The sequence below is a fragment of the Callospermophilus lateralis genome, chromosome 4 (genome assembly GCF_048772815.1).
Source record: "Callospermophilus lateralis isolate mCalLat2 chromosome 4, mCalLat2.hap1, whole genome shotgun sequence".
In the NCBI taxonomy this organism is placed as follows: Eukaryota; Metazoa; Chordata; class Mammalia; order Rodentia; family Sciuridae; genus Callospermophilus; species Callospermophilus lateralis.
Genome location: NC_135308.1, coordinates 86340447 through 86362992, shown reverse-complemented (window position 1 = coordinate 86362992; position 22546 = coordinate 86340447). Strand labels below are relative to the sequence as shown.

General features: G+C 33.0%; 2 protein-coding genes across 3 annotated transcripts in view; both read right to left on the bottom strand.

Moving 5' to 3' along the window:
• Pik3c2g (phosphatidylinositol-4-phosphate 3-kinase catalytic subunit type 2 gamma) overlaps positions 1-22546 on the bottom strand; it is a 330538-nt gene that overhangs the window by 21742 nt on the left and 286250 nt on the right. For both annotated transcript variants that reach the window (XM_076852711.1, XM_076852712.1), the window contains one exon: positions 16557-16651. In XM_076852711.1, coding sequence (XP_076708826.1) covers positions 16557-16651 — 95 coding nt within the window. The remainder of the gene's footprint in view (positions 1-16556; positions 16652-22546) is intronic.
• LOC143396754 (trafficking protein particle complex subunit 2-like) lies at positions 2181-2618 on the bottom strand. The gene has a single exon (XM_076852709.1). It carries the CDS (start codon positions 2616-2618, stop codon positions 2181-2183), a length of 438 nt encoding a protein of 145 aa, XP_076708824.1.

The following is a 22546-nucleotide window of genomic DNA, read 5'->3' as shown; positions in this document are numbered from 1 at the left end:
GTTAACACAGATTTAATATTTTAAAGCACTGCTGCATTCATAGTAGATTTTAAAATTATTTTATATTTCTTAAACTTACCATATATTAAAAAGGTTTTAAAAACATCCAAAAAATCATTTTTAAAAATAAGTTTAAAAAGCAGTCCTACTAGTTGAAAAGATTAGAAATGAAGGCCTTAGGAAATTCACTAGTAGAGATTTCTTTCTCAACTTAAGAGTGAAATATAAGGGATTCATAGCTTGATTATTTTTTTAGGTTGCAAAACTTAAAATATACGCAGGTATATTAGCAATTCTTTATTCAGAATGTTGACCTCTAAATGGTATTGTTTTAGTTTTATGAATAATTAAATATACAAATATTCTGCCCTTCTTTCCCCAGATTGCATACAGCATTTCAAATGGCTTTCAATACTACTATTGTTGCTCTTATGGCTAAAAAATGAAAGTATATTGAAAATAAGGCTAATTTATCAAAATCGACAGAGGAAGGAAAGCAAAAGCACGTTGCTACAAAAACAAAACAATTAAAGCTGTTTATAAAAATCATCTAACATTTAAGGTATTCTAGCTATCCTTCAGTATTTTCATATGAGTATCTGAGGGAGATATTTACTTTCCATACATAGTAATAATAATAATAGCTAACATATAATAAATACTAATTACACGAGAAGCACTCTCTTAAAATAATCCTCAAGTCAGTATTGTCATCTTTATTCTATTGGAAGTTTTTCTATAAAACCTATGTGCTTAACCAATGCCCTATATTGACTTTCTACAAAGAAAGGCTAAGCATTCGGAACCCTTCTAGATCAAGTTTTATTAGGAATGTGATAAAGATACAGTTGGTTTAAAAATATCAAGACACTTTGGAAACTTCTGTAGATTAATCCAAAGCTTAATTGTATTTAATAGGTTATTATCTTTTCAATGAATAATTTATGAGAATTTTCTTTTTTTAAAAGTTAAATGTTTCCAATCACAGGATAATATAAGCTTCAGTAGAAATGAACTGACGATGATTAAAATATGATAGGACTATCAAAACCTGAGATCTATGCCAGAAACAAAACAACATAATAAAAAAGCATTTTCTCATTTCTGTGCCTGCCAAATTACAATTTTTAAACTCAGGGTAGCCATCATGAAAAGTTTTTTTTTTTTTTTTTTTAATAAAATGACAGTGTTTGGCAAAAGTATTGGAGCACAATTAAAGTGTTTGTGATTCAGTTTTTTTTTTTTTGCTTTACTTAAAAGATGAAATGGTCTTTCTAAACTGTATGTGTTGGTTAATGTGAGAAGAATGATTTTATGTTTTCATGAATTAAATTTAAGATGGTCTTCTGCCTAATATAAAAATTTAAGCCTTTAACAGGACTCTTATCAATAGGTAATTTCCAATATTTTTAAAAAATCACATTTAAAATCTAACTACTATGTGTCTAACATTTTAGTGTTTGAGAGGATAGAGAAAAGGGATCAACATAATTTCAAAGAAATAAACTCACTGGTAAAATCATCTCATGATATTTAATATATATAATTTTCAGTTAGCCCTCTTCATCTGCAGCTCCCACATCCACTGGTTTGGATTCAACAAACTAAAGATCAAAAATGCTTTCTTAAAAAATCACATCTGTACTGATCATGTACAAACTTTTTAACTTGTAAAAATTACCTAAACAGCATAGTGTACCAACTACTTACATAACATTTTTATTGAAGTAGATATTATAAGTAACAAGAGGTGATTTCAAAAACACAGGAGAATGACTATAGCTTATTAGCTTATATGCAAACACTATGCCATTTTATATAAGGGACTTGGGCATCTGTAGGGAGGCCCTGTAAACTAGTTCCAGATGGATTCTGAGGGACAACTATTTTTTTTAACTTAATCTTCAACTTAATGTTGTTAACAACCTACAGAAGTCACAGTCTAACAGAATTCTTTTTCTGACTCAATATGTACAAATTAAATTGCTTCTCAAAATCTAGAATTTTAATTAGAGCTTCAGATTTTGTCACTGAAGTACCTTGTGAAGTTTGGCATGGTTTTCCACTTTTCAATCTTTATTTATTTTTTAAGTCTTCCAAATTATTTAATCCAGTTACTTACAATGTACACATTCAGAAGTATTGCCCATTGTGGTGACATTGTTTACTCTGCATTCAGCTTAAAAGGTGTTTCTTCCCAAAGGATTGAAATTTTCTGTCAAATGCCTTGACTGAACAGGACAATTGTGTTTATAAAATGGATTCATTGCAAATTTTATATATAAATCATCAACATCAGTACATAAGTTCCTGATTCCATCTTCTTGCCCTATATCATGAAGCATAATAAATCTCACATGCTCTACAGTGACAAATTCTGACACAAACCACTTATTGAATTTGTCCATAGTTTTCAAATACATGTTGTTCGAAAGCCGCATGTTTTCACCCTCAAGGTCAAGAGCAATGTGAGCTATGAATTCCTTCAGACAAGGATGACCATCTTTGGATTCTGCTTTCCCAGCTGGCAAAAATTTCATTTTCGAAACTGGATTATCATGGTGGCCAACATTGACAAAGTGGAAGCTTCCAGCCATTGTCTTCAATATATAGTTCATTTAAAAAATCTTGCTCACAGCACACAACTGTGGAAACTCTATGATAAAGTTCAGTTCCATGGTACTCAAAACCCGGGGACTATTTTGCCTCCCAGAAGACATTTGATAATGTCTGGAGACCTGGTTCTCATAGCTGTGCCGGCGAGGTAGGAGTGCTACTGACTTTTAGTCCTTACAAAGTAGGGATGCTGTGACCAACTTACAATGCACAGGACTGCCTCCTGCAACAAAGAATTTTTCAGCTCCACATGGCAATTATGCCGCGGTTAAGAAATGCTGGGTTAGCTGAATGATCTAGGGAAAACCGAGCCTCTGAGAAGGCGGGCATTTGCAGATCGTAAACCAACTTCTCCATCTTAATAACGTGTAAGAAGGGTGGCTTCAAACCTCTTTTTTTTTTTTTTCTAAATATCTACTCAATAGCAAATGTTGATGAGCTGCTTATGAATTAACTGGTAATTAAACTCTTAAAAAAAATTGCTGACATTCTCTAAATGATTCGAAATCTCCTGACCATCAGCCATTCTATCCCTAAGTGCTAAGCAAATTGTATAAAGAAAGGAGATGGACTCTGTTTCATTAGGTGTTGTTGAAGAATTATTCAGAACAGATGAAATATTGGAAGATTAGATTTATGATGCTGATATATTTGCTAGTATAGGAGGAAGATTGGATGGCAAAGGTCAGAAACTAGTAATTTAGAGATTAAAAAAGTTGTCTGCCTATGTACTTCAGATACTTACTTATATCTTGTCCTAAAAACGGTTTTATTTTGATTTAAATAAGTATATAGGTATATAATGCATAGATATCAATCATCTGAGTGGTAGCAAATATGCAAGATTAGATGATCAGGGCAAGATATAAAAGGATAGAATAATGAACTGTATCTAAGAAGGTCAAAAATAGCAGATTGAATGCCATGTTCTTCTTTTGGGTTTAGAAGACTCATTCTGTAAATCCAGGATATGAAAAAATTGGCTTAACCATATACTTGGGAAAACACATAAATAATTATAGATTCAACACATTTATGTGCTAGAGATTGTACTATGTTGCTCTACAGCATGCATATCTATCTCTCTGTCATCTAATATCTATGATATCTGTAGTTAATGTGAAGCTGACTTCAAATGGGAAGATACAAATAGGTTAAATGGATGAAGAAGACATACCATGCTAATATTAATCAAAAGAAAGCTGGATTAAGTATATAAATATCTGAAAAGTATCTTGAGATCAAAATGTATTTCAAGGACTAAAAAAATTAATTTCCTAATGATAGAGGAGTTAATAATCAAGAAGACTTAGTAATTTAAATGTGCATGCAACAGTATGCACAGTAACAATTATAATTGGGAATTTTAATATCTTTCTTTTAATAGTTCATCAAAACTAGAATACAGAAAATCACTAAGGTTATAAAAGACTTGAATAGCATAATTAACCAACATAACCTAATTTTTATTTGTAGCATACTCTACTCATCAATAGTAGAACTCATATTCTTTTCAAACATACATGAAACATTTACCAAGATGTATCATGTTCTAGGCAATATAACAATCCTCAACACATTTAAAAGGATTCCTATCAAATGAGAATGTCCTCTAACCTCAGTGGAATTGAACCAGACATTAGTAATAGATAACATTCCTGAAATTTTTCCAAATAATAGGAAATGAAACAGAATATTTCTAAATAATCTGTGGACAAAAAAGAAATCAGAAGAGAACTATAAGAAGTATAGGGGCTGGGGATGTGGCTCAAGCGGTAGTGCGCTTGCCTGGCATGTGTGTGGCCTGGGTTTGATCCTCAGCACCACATACAAACAAAGATGTTGTGTCCGCCAAGAACTAAAAAATAGATATTAAAAAATTCTCTCTCTCTCTCTCACTCTCTCTCTCTTTAAAAAAAAAGGTATAAACTGTAGGAAAATGAATATTCCAAAATTTGAGGGATACAGCTGGAGCAATACTAAGAGGAAAAATTACTAATTCCCTATATTTGAACAAATGAAACATCCCAAATCATTGGCCTTAGCTTTCATAGAAGAGATAAAAATAATATATAGCTTTTTGGTTTGTTTTGTGGAGTTTGTCTGCTTGGGTCATATCCTTTTTGTTTTCCTTCATCAGAATATTTTTGTGCTTCTCCTTTGTGATGAGGTTATTTTCTCTAGCCATAGAATTCTAAATTGTCTTCTTTTCTTGCAACACTTTCCTGTGGTTTCTTGCCTACAGTGTTTTTTTTTTCCTTCCCCAGTATGTGTTGTTTGTCTCTACCAATTTCAAAACACTTTTTTTCATTGTTATTTATTTTGAGCAGTTTGATTACAGTGTGTAAAGATATGACTTTCTTTGATTTTTTTTCTCTCTGTTACTCCCTGAGCTTATTAAATTTATAAATTCATGTCTTTCACTAAAATTTGGATGTTTGGGGCCAATATTTTTCTCCCCCTTTCCTTTGTCCTTGTGAGAGTCCAAAGATACAAATGTTAGATGTTCTGATTTTTCCCCCCACAGGTCTGTGAAATTCTGTTCTTCTTATTTCAATCTTTTTTTCCCCTTCTGTGTTCTTTAGATAATTTTTGCTGAGTTTCCTTCAAGTTTATTGAAGAATCACCTCCATTCTTCTCTTAAGTTCATTCATCATCATTTTTTTCATTTTTGATATTTTCTTTTTTAATCCTTAAGTTTATATGTTCTTATAGTCTTTAATTCCTGCTGATAATGCCTAATGCTTTGTTAATTTCAAGTAGGACTTTCTTAATTATTAGAGAGGAATTATTATTGCTACTTCAAAGTTTTGTCTGATAGTTCCAAAAATATGATCATCACAGCTTGGTGTCTATCGATAACTTTTTTCAGTTGAAGTTTGTCAATTGCCTGGTCATTGTATGAGTAATTCTGGGTAATATCATATCCTGAATATTATTAACATTATGTTGTATAGACTCTGGCAATTTAATCTGCTGGATATAATTGATATTTTTGTTTTAAGTAAGCTGTCAACCCAATTAGGACTGTAAATTCTGTCAAGTTTTGTTTGAAAGTGTTCAAATCTCAAATCAATTCTCAAAGCCTTTGTTATTCTGATTTGAGTCTGTTCTGCTGAAGAGTAGCTAAGAAATTAGCCTGAGAATTATTTGTTTATACATAAGAGGGGTACATATATACCCTTCTCTGTTTCTCTCCTATTAGGGATTTTCCTTACACTATCTGGCAAGCATAGGCCACTTTTCTGCATTTCTTTAATCAGAAATACAGAATTACTATTGGAGTTTTTGCTGCCAAAGCTGCCAATACCACCTGGACTCTTTGAAACTACCAGTCCCATGTTAAGGGCACAGTGACAATCACATGGGTTGAGAGAGAGAGAGAGAGAGAGAGAGAGGGAGAATATGAATATATCCACATGTGAGTAACCTCTCCAAATTTTGATCCCCTTCCATACTTTCCTTGTTTTTGTTTACCTTTAAGATTTGTTATATCTATCTATCTATCAATCATCTATCTGTTATAATCAGTAAGTGGGAAGATCTCTTGTAGTCTTATCTTACTGCACTGCAACCAGAAGTTCTAAGAGCTGTTTTTAATTCTCAAGACATACATAAGGACTTATAACCATAAAATCAAGGTTTGGCATGACATCTATTATCTGCCCCTCTTTGTTCTCTTCACTTAGTTATGTGATGATTAGGTTTGAGAGGTGTGCCCAATATAACGTGGCTAATAGACAGGGATATTTCATGGGTACACGAGAAGATGACCAGGTCTCTTTTGGAAATTGTTTTTAATGGGCCAGGCACACATTTGAAGAGTCTTTCTGGGCAGTGTCTGTCAGGAACAGGTATAACTAAGGATGCATTAGTAATATAAAAGGATGTTAATAATACAATCTAGATTAAGAAATAAAAGTCCATAATTTTAAAGGCTTTATATCTCATTCCTTGGTTGTGGGAGCTTAGAAAAAGATTTAAATTTGCTAAATTTCAGCTTACCACTCTGTAAATATGGATACAAAATTTTCTAGTTTTCTTTTGGTGAAATATATCTTAAAAGTACCTGTGGGTTCTTGGTACAGATTGGATAGGCAAAACATCTTTTCATGATATTCATAGAAAGTAAGTCTAAAGAAAAGACACCTGGAAAAGTCATTCTAATAGTTGGCGGGATGTCAGACAGCAGAAGGAAGGGAGGTACCACTTGTTCACTTGCAGGGTTCCATCCAGTTGAATGGCAACTGACATATTTTTCTAGGAAGCTAGTATTTCTGTGTGTAAGCTTAATTAAATCTTTTTTAAAATTAAATTTAAAAAAATTTTTTTTGTAGTTGTAGATGGACAGCATGACTTTATTTTATGTGTTTATTTTTATGTGGTGCTGAGGATTGAATTCAGTGCCTCATACATGTGAGGCAAGTGCTCTGCCACTGAGCTCTAGCCCCAGCCTTAAACTTAATCAATTCTTATGAGGACAAACAACTGAGATAGACAGCTTCCTCAGCAGGCATAAGCCTCTCCTGAAACAAAACAGAATGCAAAATGAATGAGAAAGAAGATTCTGACACAGAGGAGGTGGGATGACAGGAATTGAATTTTTGTGGTAAAAATGAAGACCTACCTATGTCAGATTGGAGGTTTAACTCAGAGAGTGCATGATTTCCAGTATTTGCATTTTAATGCTTGTTTCTATGAAGAGTACTTTGACATATGGAATAAAAAAAAATTTGAATTTCCTGGAACTTAATTATTTAATTGATTATTGTATTTTTTTTGCAAATGCAAAATACAGTTCTAAATGAAATGTCTTTTTAAAAATAATTTGACAAAATTTAAACTTTCAGCTTTTTGCTATCTTCTGTAAATCTTTACTTGCTTATCAATCTTGTGATTTTTTATTGTTTCTTTTAGCTTATATATTTTACATAAAAATGTAAAATTGAGGGGGATTTGGAAAAAGGACAGATTAGGGAACAAGACTGTCAGAAAGCAAACAAACAAACAAATGGGGCAGTGATTATTGAATTCCAGTCCTGTGGATACATATGTATTGATGGTTATATAACACAGAGAGTGCCTAGAGCTTTTGAATATTTGAGAAAATTGCCCTCAATAAGAATTCACTTTCTTTTTAAGTGAGACAGATGTTAAGATGAAATATTGGGCACTTGAACATCCTGTTTATTATCAAGTATTGTAGACAGCTGAACTCAGAAAATCTATTCATTTGAAAATATAGCCGATAGTAAATTTGGTCTGGATTATATTTTTTATGCTATACATTGAAGCCAATGTTTGCCTATTTAACAACTGTGTATTAAAAGTTATGCTGTAAAACAAACAAAGAAACAACAAAACAACCTTGGGAATTAACCTAATGAAGGATGTGAAGGATTTTTACAAAGAAAACTATAGAACAGGAAGAAAGAAATTTAAGAAGACCTTAGAAGATGGAAAGACCTCCCATGTTCTTAGAGAGGCAGAATTAATATTGGCCATACTACGAAAAGTCTTATACAGATTTTGTACAATTATCATTGAAGTATAAATGACATTCTTTACAGAACTGGAAAAAACAGTACCAAAATTCTTTTGGAAAAATAGAGACCCAGAACAGCCAAAGCAATCTGAGCAAAAAGAGCAATGTTGGGTGCATCACAATATCAGACCAGAAATTACAGTACAGAGCTATAGGAAGAAAAAAACATGGTACTTGCACCAAAACATATATGAAGACCAATGGAACAGAATAGAAGACACAGAGACAAATCCACATAAATACAGTCATCTGATACTAGACAAAGGTGAAAAGAGTCTTTAACAAGTGATGCTGAAAAAACGGATATCTGTTTTAGTCAGCTTTTTGGCTGCTGTGACTAAAAGGACCAAACCAGAACAATTGTAGAGAAGGAAAAGTTTATTAGAGAGTTCACAGTTTCAGAGTTCTTAGTTCATTGATCTCTGAATGGCTGGCTCCATTTTTTGGGACTCGAGGTGAGGAGGAACATCATGGCAAAAGGGTATGGTGGAGGGAAGCAGCTCACATGATGATCAGAAGCAGAGGGAGAGACTCCACATGTCAGATACAAATATATATCCTAAAGCCACGCCTCCATTTCTACCTCCTTCAGCCACACCTGCCACTTCAGTTAGCATTCAGTTAATCCCTATCAGGGGATTAATTCACTGATTGGGTTAAGACTCTCAAAACCCAATCATTTCTCCTCCGAACCTTCTTACATTATCTCACATGTGAGTTTTTGGGGGATACCTCACATCCAAAGCATAACGATATATATATAGGTAGAAGAATGAAGCTGGACCCTTATCTCTTACCCTGCACAAATGTCAACTCAAAGTGTATTTAAGACCTATGAATTTAGAACTCTGCAGCTGCTAGAAGAAAATGTAGGCCCAACACTACAGCATATTGGAATAAGAACCAACTTCCTTAACAAGACCCCTCGAGCACAAGAAACAAAACTAAAAGTCAATAAGTGGAATACTTTCAAACCAAAAACTTGTCCACAACAAAAGAAACAAGAGTGTGAAGACAGAACCTACAGAACGGAAGATCTTTTGACACCTATTTCTCAGATAGGGCACTAATATTTAGAATATATGAAGAACTCAAAAAACTCAACACCAAAAAAAGCAAACAAGCCAGTTAATAAATGGGCAAATTAACTGAACAGGCACTTCACAGAGAAATACGAGAGGTCAACAAATAGATGAAAAAATATTCCACACCTTATCCATTAGTGAAATGCAAATTCAATCTACATTGAGATTTCATGTAACTCTAGTAAGAATGGCAATTATCAAGAATAAAAATAATAATAAATTGACAAGAATGTAGGGGAAAAGGTACAAATGCATTGTTGGTGGGACTGATAATTAGAGCATCCACTCTGGAAAGCTTTGTGAAGATTTCCTCAAAATCTAGGACTGGAACCATAATGTGACCTAGCTATTTCACTCTTCCATATATTTCCAAAAGATCTAAAATCAGCATACTATAGTGATGCCATCAGTGTTTATAGCAGCACAAAATTCACAATAGCCAAACTATGGAATCAAATTAGGTGCTCTTCAACAAATGAATACATAAAGAAAATATGGTATATATACACAATAGATTATTACTCAGCCATAAAAATAATTAAATTATGCAATTTGCTGGTAAAAGTGGAAACTATAATGCTAAGTGAAATAAGTCAGACCCAGAAAGTCAAAGATTGAATGTTTTCTCTGGTATGTGGAAGTTAATCTAAAATAAGGAGGAAAAAAAGCAAAAAAAGAAACAGGGTGGGGATGGGAATTTCATCAAAATAAAAGATCAGGGAAGAAGGGATGTGGGAAGAGGGGAGGAGAAACAGGATAAGGGGAAAACAGTGATATAAATCTAAACTAACTTTCCAATATACATATATGAATATATTACAGTGAATCTCCTCATTATGTATATCCACAAGAAACTAATTAAAAATGTAAAAAATAGAAAAAACAGTAGAGTAGAAGAAAGAGAATAGGGGGAGGGAGAAGAGGAAGGTGAAAAGTAGGTACTGGGAACTGAATTGGAACAAATTATATTCCTCACTTTTATAATTGCATCAAAATGAATCCTACTATTATATATAACTATTATGAACCAATAAAGGATTAATGTACAAAAATAAATAAATAAAAAGAAAGGTGGTTCTGCTTGCATTCTGCTCCTTGAAGGCAGGAGCTTAGATGCAGGTGAGGAGAAAGAGGTGTTCCCCTTAGATGAAGATTAATATATTGGAGGAAAAAAGAGTATTGTACTAACACTTTAGTATACACAAAATATATTCACCATTTTTTATTTTCAGGAAATTATCAATGCAATTGAAACTACTATGTAAAATAAGATGATCAAAATTTCAAGATCTTATATAGGCAATTAATGTCACATGAATGGTATGTGTATTATGTGTAAGAAGTTCCCAAAGCGGGAAAGTTCACCAGGAGCAAGTGTGGCCCTGGAGCTTCAGAGAAGATGAGTGATTTCAGTTGAACCTGGAAGGTTGTACTGGGTGTAGAAGGTAAATAGAAATAAGACATGACTAGACAGAGTGATGGTGTTTGGTCAAGATGAATGAAACATCTAGATATAATACAAGTTTTGTATTGGGGCAATATAAAAGGTGTTTTATAGCTAGATTGTTTAGTACCTATGTAGTAAAGCTAAAGAATTTGAACTTTACAAAGACTATTAAAATTGTTTATTGATATGACAAAAATAGAGTTTTGTGCAGGAGGAATTAGAGGAAGAAGAAAACAGACAGGATATCACATTAATCAATCAAATTAATTCATAGATGAAATGATAGAGAACATTGAATAGGATTTTGAGAATAATAGAGGCAAAAAGAAATTAAAAGGATTTGTCAATGATTATATATTTGTTAAAATGAGTTGAAATACAGAAAATAAAGAAGTTTTGACTAGGGGTTACTTGAGGATGGGGCAACAGCTTATAGAAAAAAGTAATTCACAATGAAGACTGGTTTTAGTGGAAAGTAGAGGACTGAATTTCAGAATTTTTGAGTTTAAAGAGATTCAAGATACCACAGTGTTAATGCCCATCAACAGTTGGAAATATGTAAATAGAATTCAGAGAAAGATTAAAAATACACCTATAAACTTAGGAGTAATTCATATTATCTTAAAAGTCTCCAGATTGGATGAAATTTTTTTTTTTGAAAATTAGTTTCAGCAGTTCAAGCTCTGCATATTGAACAATCTCACATTTAAGGGCTAAGGGTGAAGCCCTTTATTAAGTCACTATGTATATCACCTATTTTAAACTTATCAGAGATAAAAAAAAAAAAAACCTCAGCAAGAATGTTGTCAGAGAGGTTGGAGAATGTGGAGACAGTTCAGTTTCATGGAGATCTTTGAAAAAGTTCCAGAAGAAAGGAGTCATTAAAGATGTTGACTGTTCCAAAGAGATCAATGATATCAGGTGTACAGAAGAGTTTAGGGTCCACTTCATTAAGAAATAATTGGCAACCTTGAAGGGTTATTGTTTCCTTGGCTTAAAGCATCATGAAACACATTAAAATATATGCTGGGTCCTCTTCACTATCCTTTTTTTGTATCTCATTCTTTGAAATGGGAGATCAATGTCATAATGAGCCAACTCCAGGAGAACATTTTTTTAAATTTATGGAATATGTGCCAAATAAAACTGATGGAATGATTGAGTGCTATAAAGAAATCATTCTTCATTAAGGAGTTGTCATTAATTTTGATAAATACATCTAGGATGGAACAGTTTTTAAAGTTTTCTTTAAGAATCTACATATTAAACAATTAAGAGTTGGGATATTCAGTAGACTTAGCCAGATCAGTTTGGAGAGGATACCCAGAATCTTGTTACTTATGTGTGCCCAGTGTTGGCATTATCTGCACTCCACTTCCATAGCCCTGCTTTGTTAACCTCAAGTTTTAAATTTTCTCTTTTCCACTCCAACAGGCATTACAATTCACTTGATGCTAAGTCAAGAATTCACTTAATGAGAGTGCCATGTATGTGGTAGCTAGCAACTCTAGAAATGTTTCTGAAAGTGTTGTCCATGTCCATTTGCTTGTGAGCCTCATACAATGCTCATGTTTTGCAGCAAGAGGAAAACTGGTATAGAAAGTGAGTAGAGACCAGGAGGTATTGGTTCAACACAGATGTAGCATCTAATCTTAAATTTATAGAATCAAAATCACTGGAGGTTATACCCAGGAACCTTATTTTTTTTAAAATCCAGGCTGTGATAAAATATATTAAAATTATAAGATAAATTTAAAATAAAAAATACAATGTAATAAACCATTTTGGTGTGTCTCTGTGTATATGCCTTTGTGTATGTGTTTGTGTGTGTGTACCTTGATATTCTTATTATATTTGACTCCACATCTTTTTCTTCTAATTTTCATATATATCAGCTATTTTCCTTATATCCTATAAAATAATCAAATAAGACTATATTTAAGGTGTTTGCAGTTTTTGTGACATTACTTGTTCCTCGTTTTAAATTACTTGTTACAGTATAAAAGATGGTAGTGTGGGTAGATTCAATATCAGAAGAGGGTTTCATCCTACTGATTACTTTTAGAGCCTTTGGCATGTTCTACCCTGGTGCAGAGAGAAGAAAATAGCCCCCAAATGACACACAGACTAGGGTCATCCATGGGGGCAGGACAGATGCTGCAGAAACCAATGGAAGAGAGCATCTTAAAGTGGGATTCGTGGGAAAGGGACAGAGATTTTTTTAAAAAAAATATTTCAAATCTAAATGATTTTGTATGTGTCTTTGTCATATAAACTGCAATATATATATATATATATATATATATATATATATATATATATATATATATATATTTTAAACCTCTTGGCCAAGCTTGTAAATAATTGCAGTGTTTTGTCAGTCTCTGTTCAGTAGAGTAAATCATATTGTGCTGTTTTGAATGGGGAAAGAATTTTAGCAATTTTATTTTAGCTTGTGATCTCACAGGAGGGAAGTAATTCTTAGAGCAAGGCTTCAAAGATTTAATATAAGATAAACAATTCCTTTCATCAAACTTAATATTAAATATAACAGAACCACAGGCACAATAATTCATTTTAATATTAATATAAAATCAAGCACAACTTCTTTAGTCCGATTACTTTGGCATGTGAACATATTAAAGGCTCAAAAAATAAATAACAATTAGCTAAAACTTGAAATGAGAAAAGAAAATATGTTAAGAATTTATAGATAGATCTTAATGTCATTTATATTAAAATGCTCTCTCTAATTTCAAATAAACAGAAGAAATAAAATGATCATTTGAAAGAAGCTGCAAAAAATGCAATTTGGGAAAACTTTGTTGTGATGATTTTTAGGTGAGAAAAATCCCCGTCCTTAGTTGTTCACATGAGAAGGCATCTGGCATTCTTGCATTAACAAAGTATTCATTGAGTACTACCATGTATTTGATACAGAGAAGGTGAGAAAATAAAGTAAGAAAGAAAGATGTAAATGATCACAAAGAGGGATGGTGTTGCAATTTTACACATAGGTGTCAGAGAAGAACCTGAAAAGATGACAAAAAATGTAGTCATTTGAGACATGTAAGACTGTACCATGGAGAATATTGATCCATAAGGCTAGCGAAGAGCATTCAAGATAGATAAAGTAGCAGGTATAATGTTCCTGGGGCACCAACATACTTGCTCTATTCAAGGAACTGCAAGGAAGTCACTGAGGCTGGAATGGATGTGGTTGAGGGAGCCTGAGGTAGTTAATGGAGAGGTCAAGGGAACCAGATTAGTAGCACCTCATGAGCCATTAGTAATTATCTTGTCATTCATTGAAAGTGATATGAGACTCTTCCTCCAAAAGGACATAAAGAAAGTAATGATAGGCTCTGACTTTGTTCTCCAAGGAATATTCTAGCGGCTAGGTTAGGAGGAGATTATGAAGAATCACGGCAAAAGCAAGAACCGTTGAGAGACCACAGCAGTCATTTAGGTGAGGGATGATGGTGGCTTGAAGCAACCATGGTAGCAGTGAGGTGGAAAGTGGGTTGGGATTTTGGGTTTATTTCAAAAGCACACTGACAGAATTTGCTGATGAAATGGGTGTAGCTGTGGGAGAATGACATTAAGATCTTTAACCTGAGCAACCAAAAGGCCCAGTGTGCTATTTACCAGATGAGAAGGTTGGGGAAAAAAGCAAGTTTAGAGGGGGCCATCATTGGAAGTTTGATTGTCTGAGAAGCCTACTGAATTTCCACTGGCATCAAAGAGTAATTGGTTGTACATACCATGATGGATTTAGGGAAGCACTCTGAGCTGGAGTTGTCAATAGGGAAGAAAAGACATGAAAGGATATTTAAAGCCATAAAGAAGCTAGATGTAGAAAAAGAAAAGGGATCTAAAACTGAATTTCAAGGTACTGAAATCTCTCAGTGTTAAAGAGACTAGGGAGGAGCGGGAACCAGAAGGTAGACGGAATAGTCGGACTGCAAGAAGTTTTACCTCCCTGATCACTTCAATTCTGGGGGCACTGGCAATAGTACAACTCTCGTGGCCATGTTCATTTTTGTTTGTTTTGTTTTCCTTTCTTTCTAGATTCACTTGGTCATTTGTCATTTTTCCCATAACTTGATCTCCATCGTAAACTCTGGCTCTTTCTCCCTCCCTCTCCCCTTTATGCCTGCATCACATTCTCTTTGAATATCCTCATACCCTCATTGGTAGTGAAACTTCATCTGAGTGTAAAATTCGTTTTTGAAGACTGTCAAAAGTAATTTGAGAATTCATCTGGTGAATGAAATGGGTGACCAAGTTATTTAATATTTCTTTTGATCAAATATATGGCATGACCATCGAATAGCATCACCAAGTTTCCTGTGAGGTTTATATGCCAGATCTAAAAGCAATTTCCATAGGCATTCTCTAAAAGGTTTTGAAAAATGACAACATCACTGAAACAAATATATAGGTTTCAAGAGGACTATTTTCAAGACAACAACCATATATCATATATGTATGTGAGTTCTTTTGACTCAACAATATTTCTTCATATATTGTTTTATCATATATTTATAATGGGCGCTAAAGACCATGGACATGCTTTTTAGCTATAAATAATTTCTGAAAAAATCTCATTTTCCAATACAAGAGTTTCTTAAACACATGCTAGTCTCATTTAATAATATCTTATCAAAAGCAATGAAAGATCATTATGTCAATGAATAAAAGATCTACAAAAAAATTTAAAAATATTTGCCCAGATATTACAAAAATTTTTGACTGTGAACATCACAGATTTACTAATAAGCATCCTTGGATGTCTGTTTAGAATAGTTGTAACAAATGTATCCCCTGCTAATTATGGCAATTATTTGTTCATTGAACAAATATTTATTAAGTTTTGGTGTGTATCAAATGCATGTCATGGGGAGAAGGGTTTGCTCCTTTAGACCCTTCCAAATGCATCCTGAGAGATTTATATGCCTAAAGAGGAGAGCCAAAATTGTGTTATTGACCTTCTTATCCAGTACAGTCTTCTGGGGAATTGTGCTGTGTGGAGTACCTATTTGGGCAAGAGTCCAGGAAGAATCTAAGGGCTGGTGAGGTTTAGTTACCCTTTTCTGTTTACTACACCTAGATTGAGATCATCAGTCACTTGTGATACAGACACTCCCTCTCTTTCTTAATGATGAAGTTCAATTACCATCCTAACCTGTGATTTGACCTATATTGAGTGGATTGTGGTAAGAGAGTGGAGCTTTTAGTTATCCTCAGAAGCTAACCAGATTTGCTTTCAATTCTGAAGATGCAAAGATGGGGTTCCCATTCTCAAAACAACAACAACATAAAAAAAAACCCATATAAACAATAACAACAAAATTCCAAACACCAAAGATGGTAACTGGTAGCTAAATTGATTGTATAAACTCAGAATACAATTAGAATCTGTCTGGAAACCCTAGGAGTGCTTGGCTTCACAAAGAAGCTTCTGTCAAAGAGAGTCCATCTTCCACATCTTCCACAGGATGAGATAGAAATTCTTAGGACCCAACCTTTTTTTTTTTTTTTTTAAGCCCTTAATTCCTAAGCTCTTCCTGCTTTCTCAGAGCCTATTCACTAGATTTTTCCTGACACTTCATTTTTCATAAAGTCCAGTTTTCATCCTAGGACTTTCCCTGTGAAATATTTTGTAGTTTTAGCCTAAGGATTGCAATCACACTGAGATAAAAAAAAAAAAAACCAAAAAACTATAATTGGCTCATTGTTCCTTATTTAAACTTGGTGCTAGACCCATTCCTCTTAGTAATGTTGACACTAATTGCCCAGAGGAGGCAAACGATTTTTGAAAGTAGGATTATATGTTTCTTCTTATGTATTATAAACTTACAATGTTTTTCATGTGTTTCACAAGTATGGTCAGCTTCATATCCTCATACGATATCACTAACTGTACCTTAGGATTCTTGTCTGGAAACTTCTCACCTGAGAAAACAACAGAATTTCAGTGAATTAAGTTGGAAGGAGCTCATGACAGAATAAATCAAACATTTAAAGTCTAAAATAGGACCAATAAATAATATGTTAAAGACACATTTTTTTTTTCAGATAATGTTGAAATCTTAATACTTGTCAGGAGGCAGGCAGGGTTGTTTAGCTAGAGGTGGGATTTGTGCCTAATCTTCCTGAATTAACTCTTTCTTCTAATGTTCCATGTTTTATTTTGATTGATAACCATTATTTTCACAATTACTTAAGCTTGAAACCTCGTTTTTGACTCCAATTTTCTCCTTAATGCTCAGGATAATGAGCTTAAAGTATTAGAAATCATAGAGGTTAAAAATGTGGGCTTTTGAAGTCAGTGAAATTTAGGAGCAAGTCCCAGGGCTACTTGTGACCATATCACGTCATTTTGGCAAAGATGATCAACTTTCAGTGAAATGAAGATAAAAGTTACCTATTGCTGGATAATTCAGATGATTCTAAGTTGCTTATTAAGCACCCAACAGCTGTTTGCAATTACTGATCGCCTTTCTTTATATTATCTGTGCTCACTTCTTTCTTTCTTGTCCCCTAGACCCTAATTCAGACCCAGGTGTAAATTTCTTGCCTGAACTATTAGAACACTCTCTTACTGTCCCTCTAGAACCCCAATTCATTTGTACTCAGCTACAGGTAAAAATTTCCTATAGCAGCTTTTGTAAAGTGACTCTTTTGATTAAAGTGCTTTTCATAGATTTCCATTGCTTATGAAAAACATCCAACTTTCTTATCCTGGTATTGCTGCTTCTCATCTCCCTGTTTTATTTCCAACTATTCTTCTGTGCTGAAGTCCACATGTTTAATTTTGCAGACACTCTCTATCATTTCTTTTTAGTCTCTTCTCATTCCCTTCCTTTGAAATGATCTTGTCCATCTTTGTTGGCTATTGAACTACTATCTTTCTTTGAGGCCTAATCAAAATGCAGAATAGTTTCTGTTGTCACTTTTCCTTGAACACCCCCCAGCACAGCTCTCATCATTTAATGTTTATATAGCTCAATTTATTTAGTGGTTTGCAATCTATCTCACGTTTTTCTTCTTTTCCTATTTCTCCAAGGGACAGAAGCCAATGTTTGGTTTGTAATCCATACATCGAACGTTTATTTAATAACAAAAGTAACCTCAAGTTTTCTTTGCATTACATGATTAAAATGAATGTTAGTATTTTTTTTTCATTAAAAATTTCTGATTCATGGACCAATAAGCATGATTTCCAATTTTTAAAAACTTCCTCTGATAGTCTCTGATTGTCTTTTTTCTAAGGGAATTTAGTGAGAAGAAACTTGCCAGTGTTCACCTGTGAACTCACTGTGGTTCATGTTCTTTTCTGATAATCAATCCTAATTCTCTAATCTTTTCTAATATTCGGAAATTATACCCAAGCAATATCTTTCCTCCCCAAAATCAGATTATCAGTTTTTCCAGTAGTTTACTTATCATATATAGGTAATAATATTAACTAATTTTACTATTAATAATGTGGATTGTAGACAATGAAAAGAGTACTTTTACAACTGAAATGTTTATTACATTAATATAATAAAACATCACTTAAAATATCTTTATCACAATGACTAAGAGACACTATAAGTTAATTCTGAGTGTAGTTCTTAGGAAATTACTTTTCATAAAAATGTTGAATTTTTGGTGTGAAGGTGCTAAAAGTGCGGATGACATTTTAGTGCACAATAAATATTTTATTTTAATTAAATCGTGAAAGAATTATTAAGTAAAATCTCAATATATTTAGTCAGAGGAGTTTTAATTCAAAAGTATGAAATAAACCTAAATTTATGGCTGAGGCACTAAATAGTAAAGGTACAATTGCTACTTGAACATGTCGAAGATAATATTCTATCCTAGACCACTCATGCAAGATTAGTAACCAGAGTTTCCATGAAAACATGCCTGAGTTTAGAACCCAGTGAAAACTGGGCCAGCAGGAAGTCAATGTCCTAGTAGTAGAGGGAATTCTTTTTTCTCTAGCTTTTACTGTGTGCTAGGTTAAGAGCTTTAAGTATGTCACTCACCAAGTCCTCATAGCAAATCTACAGAGTTTGTCTTATCCCCATCTTACACATAGGAAACAAAGGAACTTGGCTCAAGATCATGCAGACAATAAATGGTTCAGAATTAAATGATACCCAAAGGCAGTATTTGATAAGAATTGTGTTGCAAAGGGGCAAAAAGATAATATTGCATAAGGGAACTAGTTTAAATTAAGAGCCTAAGAAGGAAAATTTGAGAACAGCTTGATGTGGACAAGAAGCTGCTAGAGTATTTTGATCCTTCTGCTTCAAGTTAGTCTGGGGGATTCTTGCCATGGTTTATTTAATCCTCGATAGTAACCTCAAGAACTGTTAAAATATTATTTATCAAAAGCATAATTGTGTTGTGATGCTTATGTGCATAGAACCACTACAACGAATGCATTGCTGCATAATGTATTATGCATAGTGTATCCACTAGCATTAAATATAACATTTCAAAATTTAACTTTATTAAGATGATAATATATACATGTGATTAAAAAATTAAAAGTATTTTAAATGTACATAGTAAGAAGTCTTCCACCCATTCCTAACAGTTATCCATCCAAATTCCTCACTTTCCCATATATTTTTCCACAGAGGGACACATATTCTGTTAAGAGTTGTTCCATGTAAGCATCTGCGAATAAATAATATTTTTCCTGCTTTTCCATAAAAGGCACAGTACATTTACTACTCTGCACAGAGATCTTGGAGATATTTTCCTATCAATAATACAGGTTTTTAAAAATGTATAATTTCAATTATGTGGAAGTGCCATAATATATTTAATCAGTTCCCCATTGAGTTTTGTAGCTATTGCAATTACACTGCAACGAATCCTCTTGTACGTGTCATGTTGTACCTGTACACAAATATCGTAGAATAAAATTTTAGCAGCAGACTTGCTGGTCAAAGGGTATTAGCATTTGTACTTCTGATAAATGTTGCCAAATTGCCTTCCATGGGGCTTGTACCAATTTGCATTTCCACCAGCAGCGTATCAGGCGGCCTGCTGATTTATCACCAAGTTCATTAATTAAATTTTTGGGATTTTGCCAATCTGATGAGAAAAAGTGGTATCATTATAATTTAATTTGCATTTCTTTTATGAGTGAGGTTGAGTATCTTTTCATTTGGTTAACAGCCACTTATATTTCTTTGTGTGTGAATTATCTTTCCATGTTTTTTATTCAATATTCTACTTGGTTGTTGGTCTCTTTCTTACCTTTTTGTAAGAGATGGTTATGTGTTAGATAATCCTGAACTTTGTGAATTGAAAATATTTTAACCATTTTGTCATTTATCTTAGCTTTTTTTTCTTTGTCATCTGTTTGATGCCAGGCAAAATGGTCTACTTCTGGATTTGCAGTCATAGTATACATTTCAGATGATAATGGATTTTTCTGTTTTCCTTATCACATATATTATTTACATTTAAAATTTCATTGCTTATTATTTACATTTAAAATCTTTCCTCTATAAGCTACTTATACTAGCATATAATGTGAAGTATATTATCCTAATATTACTGAATTTTTCCTTAGTGTTTTGATCACATGTTAAATTCTCTATGTATTTGCCTCTATTTATGAGTATTCTAATATGCTTCACCTATTCATTAATTTATTTATGTGCCAGTACCACAATGTTTAAACTACAGTGGTATTATGTTTTTATATCTGGTAGGGCTTGTCTTCCCCAAATGCTCTGCTCTTATTAAGTTTTCCTCATTTTTCTTTGTTTTGTTTATGAACTGTAGAATTAGGTTATCTAGTTAAAACTTTTTTTTTTAAAAAGAATTACATTATATTTCAAAATTAATTGGAAATATCTGACATCTAAGTTGTTGAATCTTCTTACCCAACAGCATGATTTGTCTTTCCATTTGTTCACAACATCTTTCAAATGCCTCAATTGTGTTAAAATGCTTTCTTTATTTGAGCTTACACATTTCCTCTTAAATTATTCCTAGGCCTTTTTTCTGTTATCATTGTAAATAAGATCTTTTATTCTTTTGAATAGTCTAACCAGTTATACACACACACACACACACACACACACACACACACACGTATCAACAGATGTTGATACATCAATTTTGGATCTGACTCTTTCACTGAATTCTATTATTTGTGATAGATTTTTAGTTGAATCTTACTTTCCTAAGTATGTTATCACATTCCATGCAAATAATGTTGGTTTTTGTCCTCTTGCCAAAATTTATGTTTCCAAATTCTTTTTCTATTTTATTTGCCATCTTACAAATATTTATTGACCTATTAAGAACAAGTCAACTGTTCTATGCTTTTGGAACCAAAGCCATAGAACCAATCTCTTAGAATCTTGATCTTCTACAATAACAGGGGAGAAATGCAAAAAGGAACAAGCATAATAAATAAGTGAAATTTATAATATGCTGAATATAGTAAATGACAAGGAATAAAATTCCCCAAGGATTGGATAAAAGCATTGGGGTTTGCCAAAACAAGGGGCAGGTTATAATTTATATGAGTTGATTAGGGGAGTATAAGAGAAGAAGGTAAACTTTGTGCAAAGCCCTGAAGGAGGTGAAGGAGTGAGCATATGTTGTCAAGTATTCTTAGCACAATGTAAGGCAACCGTGATGATCTTGGGCCTGGTACTTTATTCTAGACTTCAACAGAAATGGTTTTCGGTATCTCTCATGTATGATATGGGCTTTAGAAAGCCAAAATTCATATATGTTCTCATGTAAAGGCATTATTAATTTATTTTTATTTTATTTAGCATTTCATCAAGAAAGTCATCAAATTTTCTCAAGTATATTTTTAGGGTTCCTAGAGGTGACTAAATGATTTTTCTACTTAAGTCTCCTTATGTATAATACTAATATTGAACTTTTCTTGCATTTCTGGTCATGATGAATTATATTTCTTTAGTATACTTATGGATTATTTGACTAATATTTTATTTAGAATTTTCCATTGATATTCATAAGTGAGACTGGGCTGTGCTTTCTTATTTGCAACCTTGTAATTCTTGAAGCTCCTCGCATGAATGCTTTATATGCTTCAAAAAATAATGTGGAAAGATCCACTTATTTTTTTCTGCTCTAGAATTGTTTAAATTCCAGTGTAACTGTCTTTTTCTCAGAGGTTTGCTAGAATCCTTCAGAAAAAAATCACTCACCATGCTACTTTTTTAAAAGCTCTAAAATTCTGGGTACTTTGGGAAACTTTTTATATTTATTTGATCAAACAATCTCTTAGAATCATCTTCTCTGGGATGAGCAAATTGTATTTTCTGAGAAAATAATCAATTTCAGGCAGGCTTACAGATTTATTTTTGTGGAGGTGAACAGGTCATCTCTTATTATTCTTTAATTTCATCTCTTTCTTTGGCTGGTTCATGCACCTTTGTATTTTGGGTATTTGTCTTTACCCCCTCTCCCCCATTCTTTTAAGAAGGTTACATAGTGATTTATTTTATTGTTTATTTTTATTTCTGAATTACTTATTACTTCTGCTGTTTTCTGTGGTCTGTGGCATTATTGTCTGCTTCATTTAGCCCTCCTGCCCCCTTTTTTCTTTTGTTTTGTGGCTCTTCCAATTATTCCAATTTTCCTCTGAGCATTGCTTTATGTTTCTCTCATAGTGTCTGAAATGCAGTATTTAATTGTTGGTTATTTCTTAGAAATTTTGCAAATTTGGTTTGTAATTCCTTTTGTCCCAAAAGTTGTTCAAGAGACATTTTTTTAACTCTCAAACTTAAGCGTTTTCTAAGATTCTGAAACGTATAAAATTTTCACTTTATTGTATCATGTTTT

Excerpts from the sequence above, each read along its gene's own strand:
- LOC143396754 (XM_076852709.1), bottom strand. The coding sequence starts at position 2,618 with ATGAACTATATATTGAAGACAATGGCTGGAAGCTTCCACTTTGTCAAT.